At 37.5% G+C, this 22,799-nt stretch overlaps 1 protein-coding gene across 27 annotated transcripts in view; it reads right to left on the bottom strand.

Moving 5' to 3' along the window:
- LOC134666028 (protein still life, isoform SIF type 1) overlaps positions 1 to 22,799 on the bottom strand; it is a 156,893-nt gene that overhangs the window by 47,423 nt on the left and 86,671 nt on the right. For 23 of the 27 annotated variants that reach the window (XR_010098442.1, XR_010098443.1, XR_010098441.1 and 20 more), the window contains one exon: positions 4,838 to 4,986. Coding sequence is in view for 24 of the 27 variants with exons in the window: in XM_063523127.1 (XP_063379197.1) it covers positions 4,838 to 4,986 (149 nt within the window). In the remaining 3 variants the exon portion in view is untranslated. The other 4 variants (XM_063523131.1, XM_063523132.1, XM_063523130.1 and 1 more) reach the window with 4 other exon arrangements.

Below are 22,799 nucleotides of genomic sequence, written 5' to 3' on the forward strand. Positions count from 1 at the left end.
CTATGGTAACGTTACGGCCACGTTTTCTTATGACGTTATCACGCAAAATTATCGTCCGTGAGCCGACTTTACAGACAACCTTATTTTTTTAGCTTTTACTTTGCTTTAAAACTGCAGTTGTGTTTTTGTTAATAATACGTAGCCTTATCGCTTTGTCCGAGTAGGGAAATCAATTAGCATATCCCTCACGGACCGTACCTATTCATCTATTGGGGATAACATTAGTCAGTCTATCTTATTTCTCTTGACTTTTACCTAACTACCTGTATGAAAAAAAACTTAATTTGTTCAGTACTCTGTATACTCGAGATGGCCTTTGTAAAAATCTATTGCATTATAAAATTATGGTTCACTTTCATTAGTCTCATAACTCTCATAAGGCAGGTGAGCAGCAATAACCAAATTTTTCTTGCGAGTGCCTTGTCTTTAAAAAGAAAGTATTCGTAGTGTGATTAGAAAGAGATCAGCGATTAATAAATACATCTCTTTCATTCACACAAGATCTACATCTAAACGTCATTTCTTTTGTGAAAAAATAGCCGGTCTTTACTGGCTTTATCGCCGCTGGTCGGGCAGCTGCCTAACGGATTGAGTGATTAATGAGTAACCATGCTTTATTACCGCGAAATATCTATTAGGTTCTGGAAGACGTTATAAGTATAGCTAGAGGCGTATTCTGGTGGTAATAACAGGTTATGAATTTGATCTGGATGTGTTATGACATTTATCAACTAGGAAAGTCACTTGTGACACTGAGAGATCATATGTGACGTTCCACGACAAAAGGTACCTTATGGCGGCTGGCGCTTACGTCGCATAGCGCCGCAATAATATTGGAGCGGTGTTAATAACAGCATAAGCCCTAACCGCCATAAGTTACCTTTACCCTTGGGACGTCACATATGGTTGACTTAATATCGAATAGCACACAATGCACTTTTGGAGTGCCCTCAGGGTATATTTAAACCTTAGCGCAGTAAGAAAATAATCTTCGACGAAGATTATTCATTGTTTTAAAACTATTAACGAATCTACTACCTACATTTATTTTTTAACTAAACAAATAAAATATAAATATTAAGAATATTCTAGAGGGTGTTACGAATAGTTTTTAACTGGTCGATATATTAAAATAATACCATAAACGGAATATAACTGAAGAACTATTCAAATAATAACTAATTGATTTATTTTAATTTAGATTAGTTTAGTTTTTATTTTTAGATTTAATTTTAGTTTTTAATTTTAGATATTACTGTACCCTAATATGTAAGAAGTTTACATTACCCTTTTGTATAATAAATAAATTAATTTATTTGTTTTATGGTTTCGCTCAGTTTGGTATTTCACTTTTTATTTTCGATAGTGTTCAAGAATGAATATAATGTATTTGTTTTATTGTTTATCAATTTTAGAATTTTTCACTTTGCTATACATGTGTCATTCATGTTATGTATCTAAATAGGTATAGCTATAACGAGGCTATAACTCACTCTCACAGACATGTCTCCAGACTCCCTATTCTCGCTATACCAAAAAGGAGCATCAGATACAAAATAATAGTAAAGGTAACTTCAAACATGTGTTAACGGAAGTATTCACGACGTTCGCTTCGTATTGTTTCCCGTATAAGAAAGTTGTTTGCGAATTTCCGTCGAAGGGGCTCTCGTCTTACGCCTTCAGTTTTTGCAGCGTTTGAAAGGGTCACGGCTAAGATTTCCCTCCGGTCATTTGGGATTCATGGGAGCGGATTGTAGCCGCAAGGAACATAAAGAACGCCTGAGGCTCCGACAGAAACTCGTCAGCGACGTACGACACTGGCTTTCTTCCTTGTCTCTTCTCAGTTACATTTTATTTTTAAATCTGCAGAGGCAGGCATTTATATTACACATTTTGTTTTTCTTCATCCAGGCATAAAAGTGCGATGGCGTGTACATTGAATGGATATTGAATTCTCTGCGGGAACTCCGACTTACCTCTATTCCGAGAATTAAAGTAAGTTATGCTCGGAGCGGCACCCGTAATCGATTGAATTTATAGTTCAAATGTCATATTTTAAAATTTCATTGCAATATTCTAAATTTTAAAGTATAATCTACACATGATGATAACATTTTTCAGCAATTTCTATATTATAACAAAATGTACGTTTGATAGTTTTATACATTTGATGTATCCTTGAAATGTTGTAAGGGCATTCATTGGGATAAAGGTGTACTTATAAATTAGGTGCAGGGCGGCCATTTCGACTGCGGGGTAATTTCTTCCATGATTTACATTATTAACTAGAGTAACACACAACACATCTTTTTCGCTACGCTATCTGGACATATATGGCACAGTCAACGGTAAAAATGTGGGTGTAGACAACTTACTCAAAAATATGTCCCATAGTTCTTAATTCACTGACATAAGAGTTATGGGACATATTTTTGAAATGATTTGTACACCCATATTTTTACCGTTGACTGCACAATGTTCTCATATTTTTTAATATTTACTTGCACTCTAGTTAATAATGTAAAACATGGAAGATATATTATATCGACTAGTTGAAATTTCTCCGCAGTCGATGTTGCCCCCTTTACCTAGAGTAAAAATACTCCTTTGCTACTCATAACTAATTATTCTTTGTAAAATTGTCTCATTATATCTTTTTTTAATTTTTTACTTCCTTACTTTAGTGTACATTTGAAATTCTGAATAAGTCTTCTAACATACATAAGCAGTTCCCACGCAACTTCGTTAATATGTGTGCTTAAACAAGTATAATACGTATTATCCTGTGAAGTTATATTACACTTTCAACTTTCCGGGTTATGTGACGAGATTTGCTATAAAAAGGCGTTATGGAAATGCAAAAATAAACAACGAAACGGCGACGTAAAATAAAAAAAGTGATTCTAGCCACTTAAGTAAGGAAAAGTATAGAGCAGTAGCCTCGGCAAAGTAAGGAGCATGATCCGCGTATTCGTTTATACTTGTTCTATCTTGTTGGAGTTTGTGAATGTACTTATACAGGTTGTTTGGTACATCGTTTGCCAAATTAAAACGGCAAATAGTTGAGTCATTTGCTATCTTTCCAGGCATAGAAATTTTTAATTTTGCGCACATTTTTTTTCAGTTCTATGGCAGTTTATCGTAAATTTCAAATTTTTACTTGAGCAGTAGTAAAAAAAACATGGCCAATTTCTTTTTCTAGACATGAGAAGATAGCAAATGACTCAACCTATCTGCCGTTTTAATTTGGCAAACGATGTACCAAACACCCTGTATATCTTTATTTACTAACGTATAAAGCTCAAAAGATTAGAATTTTCTTTTGAGTCTAAAGCACAAACTGCGGCCAGAAAGCTGGGCGTCCTAAATAAGGTGAAGCGATACTTCACACCTGGACAGCTTCTAACACTTTACAAAGCTCAAGTCCGGTCGTGTATGGAGTATTGCAGCCACCTGTGGGATGGCTCAGCTAAATACCAACTCGCCGCTTTGGACTCAGTGGAGCGCAGAGCCAGGAGGATGATTGGCGACAAGAAGCAAAACGGCTAAGCTTCAGGCTTTGGCCCATCGGCGGAAAGTCGCCAGCCTGTCGGTATTCTACAGGCTGCACTTCGGGGAGTGTGCCCAAGAGCTACACGAGCTTATTCCACCGTCCCCATTCTACCATCGGATTTTTAGACGCACGGCCGGTTTCCATCCTTACATGGTAGATATTCCACCAATTCGCACGAAGCGCTTTGCTTCTACTTTCCTTATGCGCACTGCCAAGGAATGGAATTCCCTGCCGGCGTCTATATTTCCGTGTTCTTATAACCCGGCAACCTTCAAATCAAGAGTGAACAGGCACCTTCTGGGCGAGCTCGCTCCATCGTAGGCCACGTCTACGCCTCGGCTAGTCTGTGGCCATGAGTAAGCCCATTCATAAAAAAAAAAATCTGGTATGAATGGAAAACAATAAATATTATGTCTTTATTTCTACATGCTGCATAAAATTATTTATCTACGCATTTTAAATATTTTATTTGCTTTTGAAGTAATGTCATTACTCACAGCATAACATAAATATGACTATATATATTATGAAGTGGCTGAAAACGGATAACTTGTGGATGTTTCGTACCCAGCTTTGTGACGTAATAGTTAAACCGTGCTCTCCTAATCTACCAAAAAATGTCGCGTAAATCATGATACTTTAAGAGCATAATAAATATAAGGCACGAGCTGCGTGCCTTAATTTATAGACCCAGTTTATCTTCATATATACCAGGATACTTTTGTGCTACGCGCTACGGCGTAGCAAATGCAGGTGTGTCTACGATAACGACTTAACGACCCGCTAGGCAAGTTCTCTGTTCGTAGGCGAATCTGCTACATTACACATTACCGGCATCTATAATATAATATAATATTATTTATCATTATTTATTTAATTATATGTCTTAGTAAATAGTGATTCTAAGTTCGAACTGGTTAAGCTAAGTCAAGCATGGTGGCGCATCATTTTTCTGGAAATATTTCTGGTTAAATTGTAATTGGTGTCATACCATGTAGTTTTAAAAGTGTAACACGTAACTTAAGGTTTATCGACAAATACTGTTAGGCCCACCTGCACCATCCCACTAACCTGGGGTTAAGCTATTAAACCTTTAACCCAGTCCCAGTATCAAGTTGTACTGGTAACCATGGTAACTCCAGGTTTAACCGGATTATTTCCATACGACTTCGACCTGCGTTCTTTCACTGATATGCCGAGACGAGTATAGAGCAATTGTGTGGCGACATCTATTCGAGAAGGACTTTTTCTTGATATCCTAGATTAGATAATAATGCAACTTACCCAGCTTTTCTAACAGCTCCGGTGCAGTTAAAAGAGGCCGCCGCAGCGCCCGTCTGCTTGCCCTTGTACGGCGAGTTCATCGCGCTCTCGCCGGGGTCCTCTTCGTCAGACACCGCCGTCGTCAGTGACATACGATCATCGTCCGATATCTGGTGGCAAATAAAATTACTTGTACTATTCTATATATGGTAATGTTATGCCAAAAGACTACCGACCAGTGGCGGAGCGTCCATACAACACGATTCCCATAGGCTTGTCTAATATTCAGGCTCTTGGGCCATTTTCTTTAAAATTATGAAGAAAAGGAAGGGCAACTCAGCTACGGCTTGCCTACGAACAATCTAGACGCGCCGCCACTGCTACCGACACTAACTTTACTACTTAATACTTATACTTAATAGGAATTCGGAACCGGCTGAATCTGTTTTTATCTGGCCTACTCTGTTTTCCATGTTAAAAAAAGGAACCATGTCTGAAAGAGGGAATTCCTCCTAATACAAGTTATTAACTTAAAAGAAGGATTCAACACATATCTACCGAGTGAATGTAACATTACTAATTCATATAATTTTTTTTTGTTATTGGATTAAGTATGTTAAAGTAAGAGGCAAGTTACGACGTCACAATATTATACTAGTAACTCATTTTGTAGAACAGAGTAGATAAATTTTTGATAGCGTTTCAAAAACTTATCCATTTGCTACATAAAAAGTGTTTACTAAAAGGTGTATTTTTTCAAGTTTTATTTACTATTTAACTAATATTTGCTGTGAAGCACCATAAATTATTTGTAGCAAAACTAGCTTATTGGAAAAACTACTCTCAGTTTCGTTAAAACTTTACGGAACGGCACTGGACTGTCCATTAAAAACTAGGAACTACTGACCCACATGGTAGGCGTGTTGCGTTTTTTTTTATCGCAAAGAAACTTTACAAAATGAGGACGCTGCGACCGCTCACAGTGGTATCAATAAGCTGGGCAGAGTCAACACCATTTCTAATAATAGTAACGCTAAATTGGCTCAGTGAAGTACAGCCTGATTCGAACTTTAAGCAGGCGTGGCTCACTCCGCGATTTCGTCACTTTGCTACAGGTAGCTAAAAGTCCATCCGTTCGACCCCAATTTTGGGGTTTGCCATAAGCCGCGCGTGGCGCTTTCGCCACCTAGCGGCCATATCTGTGCTGATCGTGACAGACGCGTTTTGTTAGAGAGTGAATCTTCCGTACCTAGTACTATTACGTATTTAATCTGTGCTTTAAGATTTTTTTTTTAATTGAATGGGCTTACTCGTGTTACGTCAAAAATTTACTAAAGATATGATATGGATCGGATATCAGTGTCTAAACATGACGTGACGTTTCTTCCAACAAAAACGTCGCTTTTGACACTGATATAATGCGATCCATAGCATATTTTAGATCATTTTTGACGTATCATAAAGTTCGAATCAGACCGGTAGCAGGCGTGGCTCACTCCGCGATTTCATCGCTTTGCTACAGGTAGCTAAAAGTACATCCGTCCCACCCCAATTTTGGGGTTTGCCATAAGCCGCGCGTGGCGCTGTCGCCACCTAGCGGCCATATCTGTGCTGATCGTGACAGACGCGTTTTGTTAGAGAGTGAGTCTTCTGTACCTAGTACTATTATTTATTCTGTGCCGGTAGCGTGGAAAACTAGTCGATAAATAGTTCGTTTCTAAAATCGTCGGCAATCATTGGGTTCATCCGCACGGTTGAGCTCTCCGCTCAGTTAGCCTCGCTTTGGACCCGAGCAAATATTTCTTCAATTGTTTACAATGACCTATGGGCAGAACTGGACCCGTGTCGATGTCGGCCCAATCACGCTTTGAGCGCGTTCCGTTCGCGAGCATATTTGATCAAGCGGAGAATGGAGCGCAGACTGGACATCAGCCAATATATGACAATGTAAGTTGCTATTTATATCATACGCTAATAGTAATATATATTTTTCATTATGGAAGAGAGCTTCGCAGTAAAATTCTTTTCATTTTCCTGAATCTAGTCTTACAAGTGTAGTTATTTAAGTTAACTCGACAGTCTCGACACTGATCCAAACATTATTTGCTTGATTTATCCAACCGTAAAAAAGTGTGAATTAATTTGTTATGTCGGTTTTCATTTACATTTAAAAGCTCGCATCGAGTTCGGTAAGCGGTGATTTGGCATCTAAACAATTTTATTGAAGATGTTATTACACTTTGAAAGCTTACTCATTCTAGTGTAGGTTGTACGTTTTGAACAGCCGTCTGAAGAGGGAGCCTCTGCCGAACGTGTTACTTGAACCGTACCTCAAATTTATTTGTTGTACATCAGTGGAAAGGAAGTCCTTAAATTGTGCTCACTACAATACCAATCGAGTCGTAGTATTTGTAGGGTTTATTTTGCTGTCATTACATTTAAAAAAATGTACCCTATGTTTAAAGACAACTATTATACCTGTCGAGGACTAATTTGAGGTTTTATTAAGTTTTCAATACTTTTTTTTTATACATTTTGTCTATGTTTTTATGGTATTTTGTTTTTACCTTTTGTTTTAATACAGTTGTCATTAAATGCTCTGTGTGAAGCCCAGCTTTTTCGTTGCTCCCAATTTTTGTAGCTATCGAAGTGTAAATTGTCCTGGATTCCGGGACAATACCTATAGAGTGCTTTTATACAATTTACATTTTGTACCCGATTTACGTTTCGTTTAGTAGTTGAACCGTAATTTTTTTATTATTTTAAAGTATCAGCCCGTTTCGAACTTTAAGATATGTACGTCAAATATTGCGGCTAGACACGACATGGATTAGATATTATGCCAGTGTCAAAAGTGAGCTTTTTGTTTATTTTATAAGGTACTTCTATTAAGTTTGTTGTATAATTGTGTTTAAATGTAATTAAACGTGTTCAAATTATCCATATCGTATCTTGCCCTAATATTTGACGTATCTTAAAGTTCGAATCGGGCAGTAGTGTCTGTTGTATTTTTGTATCAAGGAGGTGGCAAGTAAGATAGATATCAATTTCATATTATAATTATAATTGTTTGGCGAACGTAAGCTAGGTATCCTTTTTGCATTTAGCCAAAATAAGGCGACTGTATTGCCCTTTGTGTTTAAAACCCTTTTGGCAATGTCCATTTCCTGCCAGTAACATATCAGCTAGCTAGCACGTGTATTACTTGTATGCGTTGTGTTTAGTTATTATGTAAAGTAATTAACCGCATATCTATCATGTGGTTAAAACTTTAAAGTCAATGGAAAAGTTTATATATAGAGCATCAATTACGAGGTCGTTACATGAGTGTAGAGTTTTGAAAATTGAGAGTGGTGACATGGAAAATAGTGGTCATAGTGGTTAAGAGCCAACAGGAGTGGTCATTTCTCCATACAAACATACTCGACTGTTTCCTCCTTGGGTTTTGATGCTAGAGTAATTATTTTTTCAACACAGATTAATATTGTTAATATCTGTGTCGGACCGTTTTGCTTTTTTTGATATTTTTGTTTTTTAAGGCGCTAGGGCCCTTCAAAAATGGCCAAAATGGCCTAATTGACTATGCCGCAATGAGAGGCGTAGTATTCAAAACTGATATCAATTAGCCAAAAAAGCAAAACGGTTCGACACAAATAATTTTATAATCATTTAGATTTCCAAGTTTGGTTAGGATTGGTTAAGTTTTTGAGGAGGAAACAGTTGAGTTCAAAACCTCGACTTTTGAGATTTTTCCGCGGAATTTTTTGCCTTGTCCTTATCGCACTAGTTTTACGAGTAGGAACCGCTTCCGTTAGCGAGACGGGTATATTTACCTAAAATATTTAAAACTCAGATCCTGTTTCGTCTTAAGTTTAGGGTGTAACGAGTTAGATGAAAAGAGTGATAATCTGCTACAAAGTATTACTTTGGTTATACATGACTACGAAATGTTTATAAATATTTTATTTGCTACTTTTTTAAAGTAAATTTTGCATGTGAAATACTTTATCATGCACAAGGTGTTACAATAAATCATTCGAAGTTGTAACTGATATTGCTGCTTAAAATCATATAAGATTTATACCTCTACAATCATACATATACCGATAACGTTAAAGGTACCTACTGTTACACATGAAAGCATGCTACTATTGAGTAAACGCTACCTACTAGCATGTGCCTTTAGGACGTGCTACTTTTAAGCATGCTCAACAAGTAACAGCGGAGCATGTGTAACAATACCTTAATTGTAACATAAGTAGGTACCTGTATACTTTTTATTGTATTTTGTTTACATCGATAGATCAGATATTGTGCAACATTTTTGGCGGGCCATAAATTATGCTCGGTAATATAATATTTGTAATTAAATTAAAGATTGTTGCGCTTTTGATCGCGACACAATATACACGGGAACAAGGAAGCAGGCTCTTTGTGGCGCACGCGGCGGTCGCGCCCTCGCCTCGATGGCCCTTAACGCCGTGCGCCCTCGCTATCACGACAAAAAAAAAGAATATACCAACACGAGTTTCTTCATAAAATTAAATTCTGGCTTCAGCTGAAGGTAAGACTACAGTTTGCGCCAGAGATGAATGAAATGAAGAAATATTAAAGTCATCACGTCGTGCCATTTCAAGCGAACCACCGCAGTTTTACCAGCGTATAAACATTTTAGTTCTATATATATACGTACATTGAATATATCCAGCTATGATAAAAACGATACAACGAATAAGTTTAGTAACTATGTAAATAAGCTTGACAACTGTTATCATCATTAAGTAATTTTATTCATCTAAGTATAACATTATTAAGGTAGATATATCTAAAGTATAAGAAGATAAAGTATCAAGATTTTTAAAATATTTACCTATACGTAAAAACGTTCTACTTTATTTATGATTAAACCGAATAATTTATGTCCTAAAGGCATTTTTATCTAACACAGCAACATGTTCCTAATGTCCAGCAGTAAATTTATGGCAGACGGACAGCGAACGTCCACTAAGTAGGGATTTTATGATATTCATTGGATTTCTCAACGAGGGTGGAACGGTAAATCCTCTGGCAAGCCTGCGGGTTAAATCTTAGCAACGAAACGATATAAATGGCGCTTCCTTTCAGATTTTCTTTGTAGCACCTGCGTCTGGTTTTAGTGAGCATTTAAATAAGGGGTTACATTTATTATCTCAGTTATAATCTTCAAGCTGCCTTAAGATTTAGTTAAAGCAACGCCGTGCTTGAAACGTTTATTCGTCTTTAAACCTGCTAACTAGCATTTCAGCTTTCAGCTATAGCAGCTACGTCGTCGTTATGATTTTATGTTAACAATTCTAAGAACTTGTTTAACTATATTTTCTGCTGTATTTTATTTAATATAGAAAATAAATGACTGTGTACAAAATGCAGTCGGGCATGTTTACAATACATACAGCTAATGAGGCGTAATCTGACAACAACTAGGGAAAAGTTTTAAACTGAAACTCCAATGCGTATAATTTAAGTCCCTTTTTGGCACCTCAGAGCCGGTCCCAGCAGTTTGCCTGCAAGTTGTTCAAAATAGAATATCGCAGTTAACTAGAAAGTCTCAGTTTGGAACAAAGTTTCACTAAAGCGGACTATTTTCGTGTACCAGGCTTAAACTGATCCGTAGAGCAAGACCTAAGTGGCTACAGGTAAATCAGCGTAAGTTGTTTTGCATCAAAATAGTTCCTCAGCTGACCTAGTTAGTAGGACGTTGTTTAAAATTGATTTTATTACTACAAAATATTCAGAGATAGTCATAAATCTGTGAAATGAATTGCTCAGTTCTTTGTTTCATATCTCTGTGATTTAATTAGTAATACAAAAAAGAGGTCCGTCAAAGCCAACGGAATACACAAAAAGCTGGCTTAATATTTTACACACAAATAGAGGGTTATTTTTCAAGGAAAAGAAAAGGCCTCATTAGCAGGAAAGGAAATTGCGCTTCCCGAAGAGGAAACTAAAATAAGGTCAAAATGTTAGCTATCTACTACGAGTTTTTTGTCTGAACCAAATGAATTGTGCCGTTTACTAATTATCTATGGATACAATCTGGGTTTTTTTTGCTCTGCAGCAATTAATCTTAAGCGTACATTTACACTTTGCTCCAATCGGCCATATACAACCCAGGGCAAAAGTATGAAAACAATGTTGTTTTCCTTAATATCTTGTATTTTGGTAACCAAATAATTACATTAGGAAAAAAATTTAATCCACCCTAAGCATTGAAACATCCCACTATATTAAAAAGAAAACTGAATATTGGAATACGTTAAATTTGCTTGTTAATTGCCTTATAAAATGTTGAACTGGCAATTATCGTAAACCAGAATTTAATTTACTTCCTTTTGTAATGTTCTAATCGCTTTTACTATTTTGTTATCGTAAACTAATGGGTACCTAATATAAAAATCCATCACATAAAAGTCGCATTTTTTTATTGTCAAAAATATGTATAAGCTTGGGCCAAATTCGACATGTACAACTGTCAGATTTCGCATCCACGTCAAATCAACAGTTGATTTTATTGCATACTGAGTGTTGATTCCATCAACGGTGGATAATATCATTTGCCGTCATTTTCATTTGGTACAAGCAAAACTCCACTCTAAACTAAGGGTGGTTCGATTTGGTTTGCTTGTCACCCTAACTGTTGTCAAATTTTGACATTGTACGTATTCGAGAACTTATGATTTTTCCCACATCAACGGGAGATCAACACGATACGTCAAACGTCGCTTGTCGAATAGGGGTCGTTTCCATACTTAGCGCCTAGGGTGACTAGGTAGTGACACTTTAAGCTGTAGATCTCGCGAGACTATCTTTGCATAATTTAAAACAGAATAAATGCATGAATCCTAAAACTGAATCGACAAAAATCCATATAGCAATGTAATTATCGAAGCTTTGTTGAGCACCAAATTATAAACTGAAATAAATATCATATACTAAGAAAAAGTGACAAAGGCCTCCAGTGCCCCAGGCTGGAATCGAACCAGTGTCCTCTGCTATCGCGGCAGGTGCTTGTGCCATTCGGCCACCGGGCCACAGCGGCATAGGTCGAATTTTTCCAAGTATATGCACTTCCACCATATTTCACTAGAATAGGTTTAGAAAAACGATCTACAGGGGACAGCCGCACAGACTAATGAAAGAATTTTTGCCCGAACTCAAATGGAGCGTTTGTTTGGTCAATAATTTAACGATGAAATGAAGTATCTAAAAGCCTAGCTTGTTTTCTTTAACAGTTAGGTGTAACTTTTGTGGGTAAGTAGGTAAGTACGTTTAAATATCAACTATAAACATTTCTCACCTTTCTAAGAAACGCCTCGTTGCAAGTCTGGGCAGTACCTTTCCAGTGGTAATGTCTAAATCTGACGTTCCCAAGCAGCTTCGTACCATGCAACATGGACACTTCGTAGACGATGCGGCGAATGTTAAGAACATCAGTGCGTTTCTTGTACTTGTTTAACTTCCTCCGGCGCACCATGCGTTCGTCCGGCTCAGAGTATTCGCCAGTACTCGTTAGACCCTCTTCAGCGGCCCAGGCACTTAAGACGCTCTCAATAAAACTGAACAATTGCTGAACGTTGGGTTCTAATTTACTAGGTATATAGAGATAAGGCGAAACGGTTTTCTTCGGCACAATAGATTTTTCTTCGGGTTCTTCGGGCGGAGGAGCAACGTCGTGATAGGGGCAATTATGAACCTTATGGTGGTGGTGATGATGATGATGTTTTGTTTTGCGCTTCGGTTCTTTCTTTGCTACGGTGCCGCCGCCCTCGCTCTTATCTGCGGTCTCACCACCGCTCGAGTGCGAGTCTCCGCTGCGCTCTCTGCGCGGTTTAGGCTTGCCATTGGACGTCAGCGCGGCAAGTGCACCCGCGGCCAGGCAACAATGATGCGCCACACAGCAGAAACGTGCATCACCCTTGCGGAGCCCCGTATGAGCTTTATGACAGAAGGAGACATCCGGGATCCTCGCTCCGAGGGCCGCCAAATGCGCTCGGTCAGCGCAGACTTGCATAAGAAGATTTTCACCGAAGTGCACAGTCTTGTGGCGGCGGCGCCTGAGGTGCATAACGGTGTCGCTGCCGGCCAACGACGGCGGCGCGGAGACGGATGCGGGCTTGCCGCGGGGCTCCGCGCGCGCGCAACGAGGCGGCGGCGCGCGATGCGTCTCCACCATCATTGGCGAGGAGCGGCGGCGGAGCCAGGCGTCACCTCATGTCGCGCCGGCTTCCGCCGACACCTGCCTTGCCGCTCCGCTCCCTGTTCCGCTTCCGCTCCCGCCGCGACACTACCTTCGCCTCCGTTATCGTCGTAATATCAACATTCTACAGTTTTATCGATTTATCAGTCATTTATATTAACACTTCATTACTGAAAACAACTTTACGGCACGTCTATTTCCATATAAGATTGTCCATCTAATTCCTGTATCTTTAAGAAAAATAGTAGATCATAACAATATCACACTAATTTCTTTGCAATTACAGATAAGTATTTAATTTAGAGTTTCAAAGACAATCCACCAAAAGTCTAGAGATGAAATGTTAGGCCAACTTAAAACTAATAGGTATTTATGACCTGTATGAAACTATAAACTGTCGCATGCCTGCCAAGGATGCGAACTTTACACGCTGCCTGCATTATATAATACGTACCTAGTTACTTTTACGCTAGCAAGTTGGGAAATTATTCAAACGTGAACGTGCCAACGTCGTATATTTTATGAATACGTTGAAATGACCGCCTACTTTATGAACGACTCCACTAACATAAATTCCAATTTTATTCTGTACAAAATTATTGCATATATAAAGGTTTCGGACAGTAGGTACATTTTAATGGCTGCCTACTAATTAAAATAACCGAAATACGTATCTTCTTACAAATATGGCTTTTAAAACTACTCAGTATTTTACTTTTAACGTTTCAGAGATTAAAGTCCCATTCGAGTGGATTGGTACTCATGGTTAATGCAGCGTGCTCTACCTCTGTACTTGAGCTTGCTACAGCATTATAATGACTACCTGTTTAGGGATCAAAAGATTTACCTATTTCAAACTTTGTCCGCTTAATTTATGTCCCTTAAGCTCCAGTGAATATATAAAAAATAGCTTAGTAATCAAGATTAAAAGTATTCATAATTAATGTTTGACGCAATCATATTAAACGCTTATTATCATTTTGGTTTCTTTTACGTGTGTTAACCATGAGTCGTATTGATCATAAATGAGCCATAAACATATACCTGTATGTATATGTACTTAATTTTGCCAACTCAACACCTCAACGAATATAATAGACACATACTCGTACCAACTATTCGATTATTTAAACTGTGTCAGGCGTATGTTTTAATGTTGTCACAAAACCGAACGAACCAACAGGAACCGACGAAATAAATAAAACTAAATAAAATTACGTGCCGTTAAGATAAATGTCCAACTCTGCAAATAATCGAAAAGAACGTGTGCGATACAGCCAAGGAAAAATGTACACTTAAAACTGGGCCCCGGAGTAATCGGCCTGCGACTGAAGTGGGTTGTTCTGCAGTAGACGTTAACAAGCTGCCAGCGCGCAAGCTTAAAAAATTGACAATAGAACCCGTCGTATCTATAATTGAGTGAAATTCTCCGCATTTCAAAGATGTAGCAATTAAAACTGCAGTCGCATCCGTAAAAAGAATTAAATGATAGCACGCTGCGAAAACAAAGTTATTTGCAGTTCAAAGAGGTGTCTCGCTTAGCAGAGTTAAGATGGAAATAAATAGTCTGTAAGTCGGATTTACGGTGAGAATGACGTATCTTTTGTAGTTTCCGAGCGTTTTAATTACGCTAATAGCAGACGCGAACTTTCGTGAGTTAAAAAGTAGGACGCGACGCGACGCACTGAAGCGGCGACGGCGCGGCATCGCATTTGGTCCACCAGGGCCGTGTGTCGCCAAACGGTGTGGTGCGGCGACATCGACGTCGGCCTATTGCCCGGGGATGAATATGTAATCACTGTAATTACTGTTTCAATACTGCTGCATACCAAATGACGGTGAACTGGTTGTGTATGCGGGCTCTAATACCCGTACAACTCTACAGCTCTAAAATACGCCACCAGTTCGCCAGTATTCCAAATGCTATACATTGTATGTAATAGGTACTTACGTCCCTATTTTTAAAAGTGTTATTAATCAAATTCTCGAAAACTGTTTTAATTAATGTGTCCGAATGTCATATAAAGAGTAGGTAATTTGAGCAAACAACAAAAGTGTTAAGGTGTAAACTGTTTAAGTACTTTGTTCTTAATTATTTTCATCGTAACTAATATTTACTAAATAAAACACCTACAAATCGAAACAACAAAATTGATGGATCAATAATGTAAAGAAAGTTTATCTTCTGGTCTCGTCAGATATTATAAACACGCATATCTATCTTCATCGAAGCGTCGAGAAGTTTAAATAAAGTTTAAGGCTCGAGTCTGGTCCAATTATCAAGGCTCATTATGATTTTAAATAACTTTAATAATGGTGGCGTAAATTTCAAAGGTTTTTAATTAGTCACATCAGCAAGTAAATAGTGAGGTTGGCCGAGTGGCGGATGGTAATTTACACCGGCTGGTAGACAATAAGTAATTATCTCTGGATATTCATCTCAAAATTACATTTTCAGCTCCGATTTGGATGGAACAAAAATAGAAAGTCATAAGTGTTTAAAACTAAAAGTACATAACCCTTTTAGTGTACAAATAAATGTTACTCGTCGGCGTGCGTGGCCTCTCCAAGCTAATGCACATTTTGTGTGTCGGGGAAATTAATGGACCTCTTTTATTTTCTTGTTGGAGAAATGTTTCGGGTGCATTATTGACATTTTTCTTACGTGGAGTAATGCGTCCTAGAGACAGGGATGAGTGCCGCGTGGAGTGTCAGCACTTAAAAGGGATTTTAGCGAGAGATGGTTTCTGCAAATACTTTGCTAACTATAACTTACTACATACTTTTATTAACTTGTGATTAACGAACTAGCAGAGTAATTTTTATGGATTTTTACCTATGTCTTTGTAAATTCAAGAGATGGAACTTTTCAAGTACTTCTCTCCTCTATCTCTATTATATTTATCTGATCTGATGATGGAACCAGGAGGTGGATGCTGGATCTTGGCAAATCGCTGGTAAATCTTTGTACTTAGGGAAATACATTCTTGTAAGCTTATTTGGAATCCATTTGTACAAATTGGATTAGTAAAAGTTATTCTAAGGATTACTGTTCATTTAGATCTGTTTGATTTACAAATTTATTACGCCTTCGTGTGTTTTGTTTGTCAATAAAAACAGTTGTCGAAGAGTTAAAAAAAATAGTTTTTTACTCGATTATTATTGACAATCCAATTTTACGTCTGGTCTAACATACCTACAGTTTGAAATATAAATAATTCAGAATACAATTTTAACGTTAGATTTCTCGCTATAGGTTGAGCTGACTAAAACTACTACAATTTCTTCATTATTTTAAGTGATAAAATGATGAAAAACTAACAACAACTAACAATAATGAATAACTAAGTTAATGTTATATTATTGCTTTCAACTTTGCTCAAGATCTAATACGGGTACTCATTAATAATATGACAAAAATATTATATAATAAAATTGATATCGGTACATTAGTATTAACGCTCAGTAACCTATAAAATTCCTGCATGTATCGATGTTTTGTTTCTTTTGAAACAAATAAAATATCTCTACCCTGACATATACTAAAGTTTTACACAACACAATAGTTGCACACACAAATTGCCAAACTAAATAAGAACACACTCTTCAAACGGTAGAAAGGCAATCCCCAAAGTAGAGATAGATGGGATCTGTGTATTGAAGCAGAGCAGAGCCGCTCGGTATCTATGGGCAAATGCAATTTGGGACCCTGTACAAAGTGATTACTTATCGCATGTCGATATGGCTACGGCGTCTGCGAGCGAAATAGGGTTACCTATTATTTATTCAATTTGATACACGTGGACATATACTGACTATTAGTTATCCGCTTCGTTTGTAGTTTGCCTTTTCGATTTATAACAATAAAATATATCATTAATTGACGTTATTGCAAGAATTGCTGAAAAAATTAATCTATAAGTAACACTTATAAATAAATCCCACAAATTCAAACTTGCTAAGACAAAAGGAATTCTGATTTGTCAAAATAATGATTCAAAATATGATGGGATGGGTTATGATGGCCTTTGTATGTCTTAGGGCGGCTCGATCATAGATATCATAAAATTAAGTGGCCCTAAAAAATGTAATACTTCTTAAGAGTCCCCAGCAAGCTCGGTTCTCCATACAAATGAAGTTACGATCTTATTTTAAAACGACGAGCTAGATTGCTCTAAAACTTTGTACTTCCAATAGGATAAGGTATGTCTAGTCCTGTAATTAGTTTATGTAGCTACAGTTAAACAAATACAGCGAATTTAAGTTTTTCATACAAAACTTGTTTTTGCTCTATTTCGCTTGTTTTATAAAATGGAGCTATATAAACTAATTACAGGACTAGATAAACCTCATGTCAGTATGTACTTACAAGGTTTCACTACAATCCAACACGTAGTTTTAAAATGAGAACGAAACTCCGTTTGTATAGGAAGGTAGAATTCGGCCGAGCTTGCAGGGGACTCATAATAAAAAAAGCTCATTTATGCAACAATAGATATCGACATCAACACGGCCATTCATCGAAAGTTTCAATCAGAGGGATAATGAATGTTATCAAATACAGCCTAAATTTAGCTCGTATTTAATTGCAATCACGGCGCTGAACATGCCACCTGATTGCAATCAGTGAGCGGCAACAATAGACATCAGTAAATGAAATGAATGATACATTTGTTAGTAGAAATCATACCGCAAATCCAATAGATCAAGCAAGCAATTACTGATTCGGATTTGGAATGAGTCACCCTACGGGTGGACGTATTCAACCAGGCGTCCTGCATTGCGCCAAATTCCAATTGGATTGTTGTTTTATTTGTTCTTTTTAATTGGAACGGTAGCCTTTTACAGGCTCGACATTGTTTTAATTTTACACCTACATTTATTTTACCTTTCATATTACTTTATTTCCAGGGATAGTATAATCCGGGTGCATCCAAATTAATGCTCATCACGTAACGTAATTAAAACAATTTGGTGGATTGTCTTCATAACACTAAAATAAATCTTTCTTTAATCCAGTAAATTGTACTAGAATTTAGATTTCAGTGATAATTAATGTTACCATTTGACAGCTGACAGTAAGGATTTACGAAGGCACTTCAATTGGATTCTGATAAGGTAACGCTGAACCTGCTCTGACGTGGTATCGCCGCAAGGATAGGCGTACACATCACAGTAGCGCGGCAGGCAGCGCCGACCTTAGTCGAACGTGCATCAATCGGCGTCGTCCGGTCATCGCCGCAGCCGGGACGGGTCGCGAGTCGGTTTAAGTTTATAAATAAATAAGTTTTTTCAGTTACATAACCAAGCACTGAGTACACAATGGGACGCCCCAACACCCCGGCGGCCCTCGCTGCGACTGCCAGCACGCGTCGACGGAGGGTGGTCGCGATCGTCAAACTTCGTTACGATTCGGAGCAGAACGATCGTATGTCCTCGGGCGCGCTCGGAGCACGCGCGCCTGCGGGCGCCGCCGGCCCCGCGTCCCGCCTACCACTGAACCAACCAGCCTTTAATTTATTTCCGACTAGCTTTCCGTCTTGCGGTGCCGTCCACGGTTTTGCTTAGATGGCGATTTATCAAATAATTATCGATGTTTTGTTATATTTTAAAATAATTAATAATCCGACGCGTTGCTTACCGAAATTTTTGACTTGTAAAATAAGTACTTGGCATGACGTAACGTTTTCGTAGAGCGAAATTTCACCAACAATAAAGTTTCCTGATCTAAAGGAACAAGGAATATAATGATGGATATGAATACGAGTTGTAGGTGTCTGTGGTTAGGTTTATATATACCGGGTGTGGCCTGTAACATGAGCAAAAAATTAAACTGTAGGCTGTACTCCTCATACTGACCAACATTTGTTCAGCTACTTTTAAAAATAACTTGTAGTTTAATTTTTAATACACTTTAAAATTTATTCAAAGACGCAATGTATTGCGAGTTTTGTTATGTTTAAGGCGTGACAAGCAATGTCAATCACAATGATATGGCGTGGCGATGACGTCCATTGAAGACAATTTTTATTTTGTATGAAAAATAGGGGTTCAGAATGCTTCACAATTTTTAAAGGTTGATGAACCAATGTGTCACCGTTTGAGGAGTACAATCTATGTTTTAATTATTTGCTCTTGTTGCAGGCCACACCCGGTATAGCCTACCTAATTGTAGTTTCGGACTTGTTTTATGATAACCCAAACAAGTTTAGCCATGTCGGTGAAAGACGTTAAGCAAACTCATACACCTCCACGTGACCATATTATAATCTTAGCTAAATAAAATAATGTTTTCATAAAATCCATTAGAAATACCTCTACAGCAATATCCATAAAAAAGGTAAAATCCCAATTGTGACTGCATTACAGCGCCACATTGCTGCCGGCTATAACCGCCAAAAATGTAACTTATCGAGGAATAACATACTCGTAGTCATTAAAGTTTTGCTACGATTAATCGACACCCCCCGTTTTAAAAAATTATTGGTTCATTAAATATTCTAATAATTTACCTTCAATACGGCACAGAGTTGTAATTTATAAACAAGAAGGTTTACCTAATAGCGGAAGCAGTTATAAAGTTGACCCAAAAATTTTTTATTAAGCTATGAGCTTCATCACATATGTTCCTTGAGTAATTCTAAGCATTTCAAGCCTGGGAGCCAATAAGAAATGTGTGTCTACTCGGATTTGTAATGGATTCAAACTTTCAACCCCTTTTTAACCCTGTTAGGGGATGAATTTTACAAAACGCTGAAATTACTTTTCCTGTCTTTTAATAATATCCCCAAATACAAAGATTCAAGTCCCGCGTTCGAAAATTTTTTTGATATCCATACAAACTTTCAACTCCTTTTTCACCACCTTAGGGGATGAATTTTCAAAAACGGTGAAATTAGTTTTCTTGTATTTTAATAATATATCGTTTTACGAAGTTTCAAATTCCTAGCTTAAAATAAAACTTGAACCCCATACAAACTTTCATCCCCTTTTTAACCCCCTTAGGGGTTGAATTTCTCAAAATCGCTTCTTATCTCTTGTACACTTTATAAATGTAATCTAGTGTGCAAATTTCAACTTTCTATCTTTTGTAGTTTCGGCTCCGCGTAGCAAAAATCTCCAACCAAATTTTTCACCTTTTTACGTTTTTCTTGTAAAATTACTATGAAATTGAAAAACCAAATATCAGCAATGAATTCTACGTCTTTGGTTTATACGAAAATGATACCAAAGTTGCCCTAGTACCCACCAGGATCAGAGTAGATTTTTTTTAAAGATGACGGATGGCGGCCGTCTTTGTACCCCACCCTCCCCCCCACTTCACGCTAGAAATGCTTAGAATTACTCAAATATCAGATGTGATGAAGCTCATAGCTTAATAAATTTTTTTTGGGTCATGTATGGCAGCGTTACATAACTGACTCCAGTATAATAAATAAAATTGTTTACTGGAAAATGTCTAAACTTTATCAATGCCATAAATTTAGAGGAACTTCGTGAAGGCCGCATTAAGGCAGGCAAATAACGTAGTAACTGTGCTGGCAGAGTTTTCTCGTAGCTCTAATCGCTAGGTAACTAATTAGAGTATGCTATGGTATCTATAGCAGAGCGTTATCACCCGAGAGCGCTCCGCGAGCACTTCACGTACCTTAATGCTGTAAGGCCGTAACCCGGCACGCCTCGGCAAGCAAGAAGTCACGGAGCCAAACAACCAACCAAGGCACTCAGGCCTGGGTGAGCGCCACGGAGCTCGGAGGTTATTTACTTTGCGAGATTACTACAACACGCCATGGGGTATTGATTGATGTCATTTTACCGTTTTTCGATAATATCATAGTACCGGCAGTGATAGTCGTCCATCATTTTTAATCGTCGGAGAAATATTATGAAAATATGTGCGCGCCGTAAGTATCTCATAGGGATGATTATCAATCTTGCGTATGTGTGTGTTTTAGACGTAGGTACTACCTACTACCTATATTCCAAGTAAAATAAAAAGAAAAAATACGATATTGTGTATTGGAAGTTAAATTATTCGTAAAGAACTTGTTCTGATTAAAAAGTTAATTAATTAAGATTGTATCGCTCCTCGGTTCATTATAAAATTTAACATGTTAATTTTTATCTCCAAAAATAACCTTAAAGGTGGCCACTGACGAGCAGTCCAAATTGCGTGGCTACAATCCAAAATCGGTCCGTGAATGTCAAAAACGTACAATGTTTATTATTAGAATGCCGTCCATTTGGATGAATCTATTGTAACGGCATCCATTTGGAAGGCTCGTCAGTGGCCTGCTTAAAACAACGTCCAGATAATGCATGAACTATTGGACATCTGTGTAATTGATTGATTCAGTGGACGTGGGGATTAATTAGTTACCTGGTGGCTCTTAAATCGTCGACACTCGTGACGCGTGTATCACTACGTACTATTCAGTAAGAGCTCAATATCAATTAATTCTCGCTCGTGAACACCAAATGGAAGATAATTGCAGTTTTTAGGGAACCGCCCGAGTGGAAACCTCATCAAAGCGCCAATTTGTGTCCGCTTTGTCCATTACACTGTGCTCAGTCATTATTATGGTGACGAAAATTACGTAATTATGTACTTATTGTAATAACTTCGTTTAAACTTCAAATTAAACGCTTTAGGCGTACAATATTTTCGAATGATGTTAAAAACCAGCTCTTACCATTAACAGGGAACATTACCTACAAGAAATATTAAGATTAACTTTGTTTTATCTGATAGTACTGACGTTAATGCACTGATGGTTGGTTTCATTTGCATTATGCACGCTCGCGTACGTGCATACAATCAAGCGTGATGCTAAACGCACGCGTGTTTTCTACAGCTATACACATATACAAGCAGGAGTTTTTCCAAAAACTTTTGTAGGAATATGGGTACTATTTTATAATATTTCTATGTACAATGGAACGACTGGCAAGTCTAAAAATAAGAAATACGTTCTAAAATTATCGTGAATCATACATTCAAAATTACGACAATCCATATAAATATGTGGATAAATTCTGGTATTTGTTTGTTGCTATCTCACATAAATAGTACCAATGACACGTAATCATTTGATTTGAATTATACTTAAAAAAATCAGGCCTTAGTTAAGATTATGTTATGTGGCTGTAACTTTCACGCACATTAAATTTTCGCAGTCGAGGTAAAGCGTAAGCGAAAAGATGCTCGGCGGCGGTATTATGGCTGGCAGTAAAACTGAGTGTTGCCTTCATTTGCGTCAGTAAAAGTTAACGCAAATTATGCTCTCTGTTCTTGTTAGATTGTGATTCTTAACTTGTTAATTCAACTTGTTTGCGTTTCATCTTTGTTATGAATGTCATTGCGGTGCGGTGTAAGTACCTGTCTTGTAAAGTTACACCACGACTTATGTCATAAGTAATTAAGTCTTCCAAAACGTATTTAGGTGTTAACGTACGTAACGGTAAACATATTAGGCACTGTTACAGTATTTTATGATTTAAATAGCTAACAAAAGTAACAAAGAGTCTGATGTCATTTCATGAATGTGATATTCTTAGTGCTAACTTTACTAAGTACCTATATTCAACAGCGTTTAAGTTTGCATTGCATATACTTTACAACTTAGTCCAGACTTAGGTACCTACCTATTCTACAACACCACAACTACTAAACCACAGCTTGGATCATTAAGTAAGTAATCAATTATGCTCCCATCTATGTACATACAAAGTTAAATCGCGGCTTCG

Source organism: Cydia fagiglandana, chromosome 7, assembly GCF_963556715.1.
Source record: "Cydia fagiglandana chromosome 7, ilCydFagi1.1, whole genome shotgun sequence".
Classification (NCBI taxonomy): domain Eukaryota; kingdom Metazoa; phylum Arthropoda; class Insecta; order Lepidoptera; family Tortricidae; genus Cydia; species Cydia fagiglandana.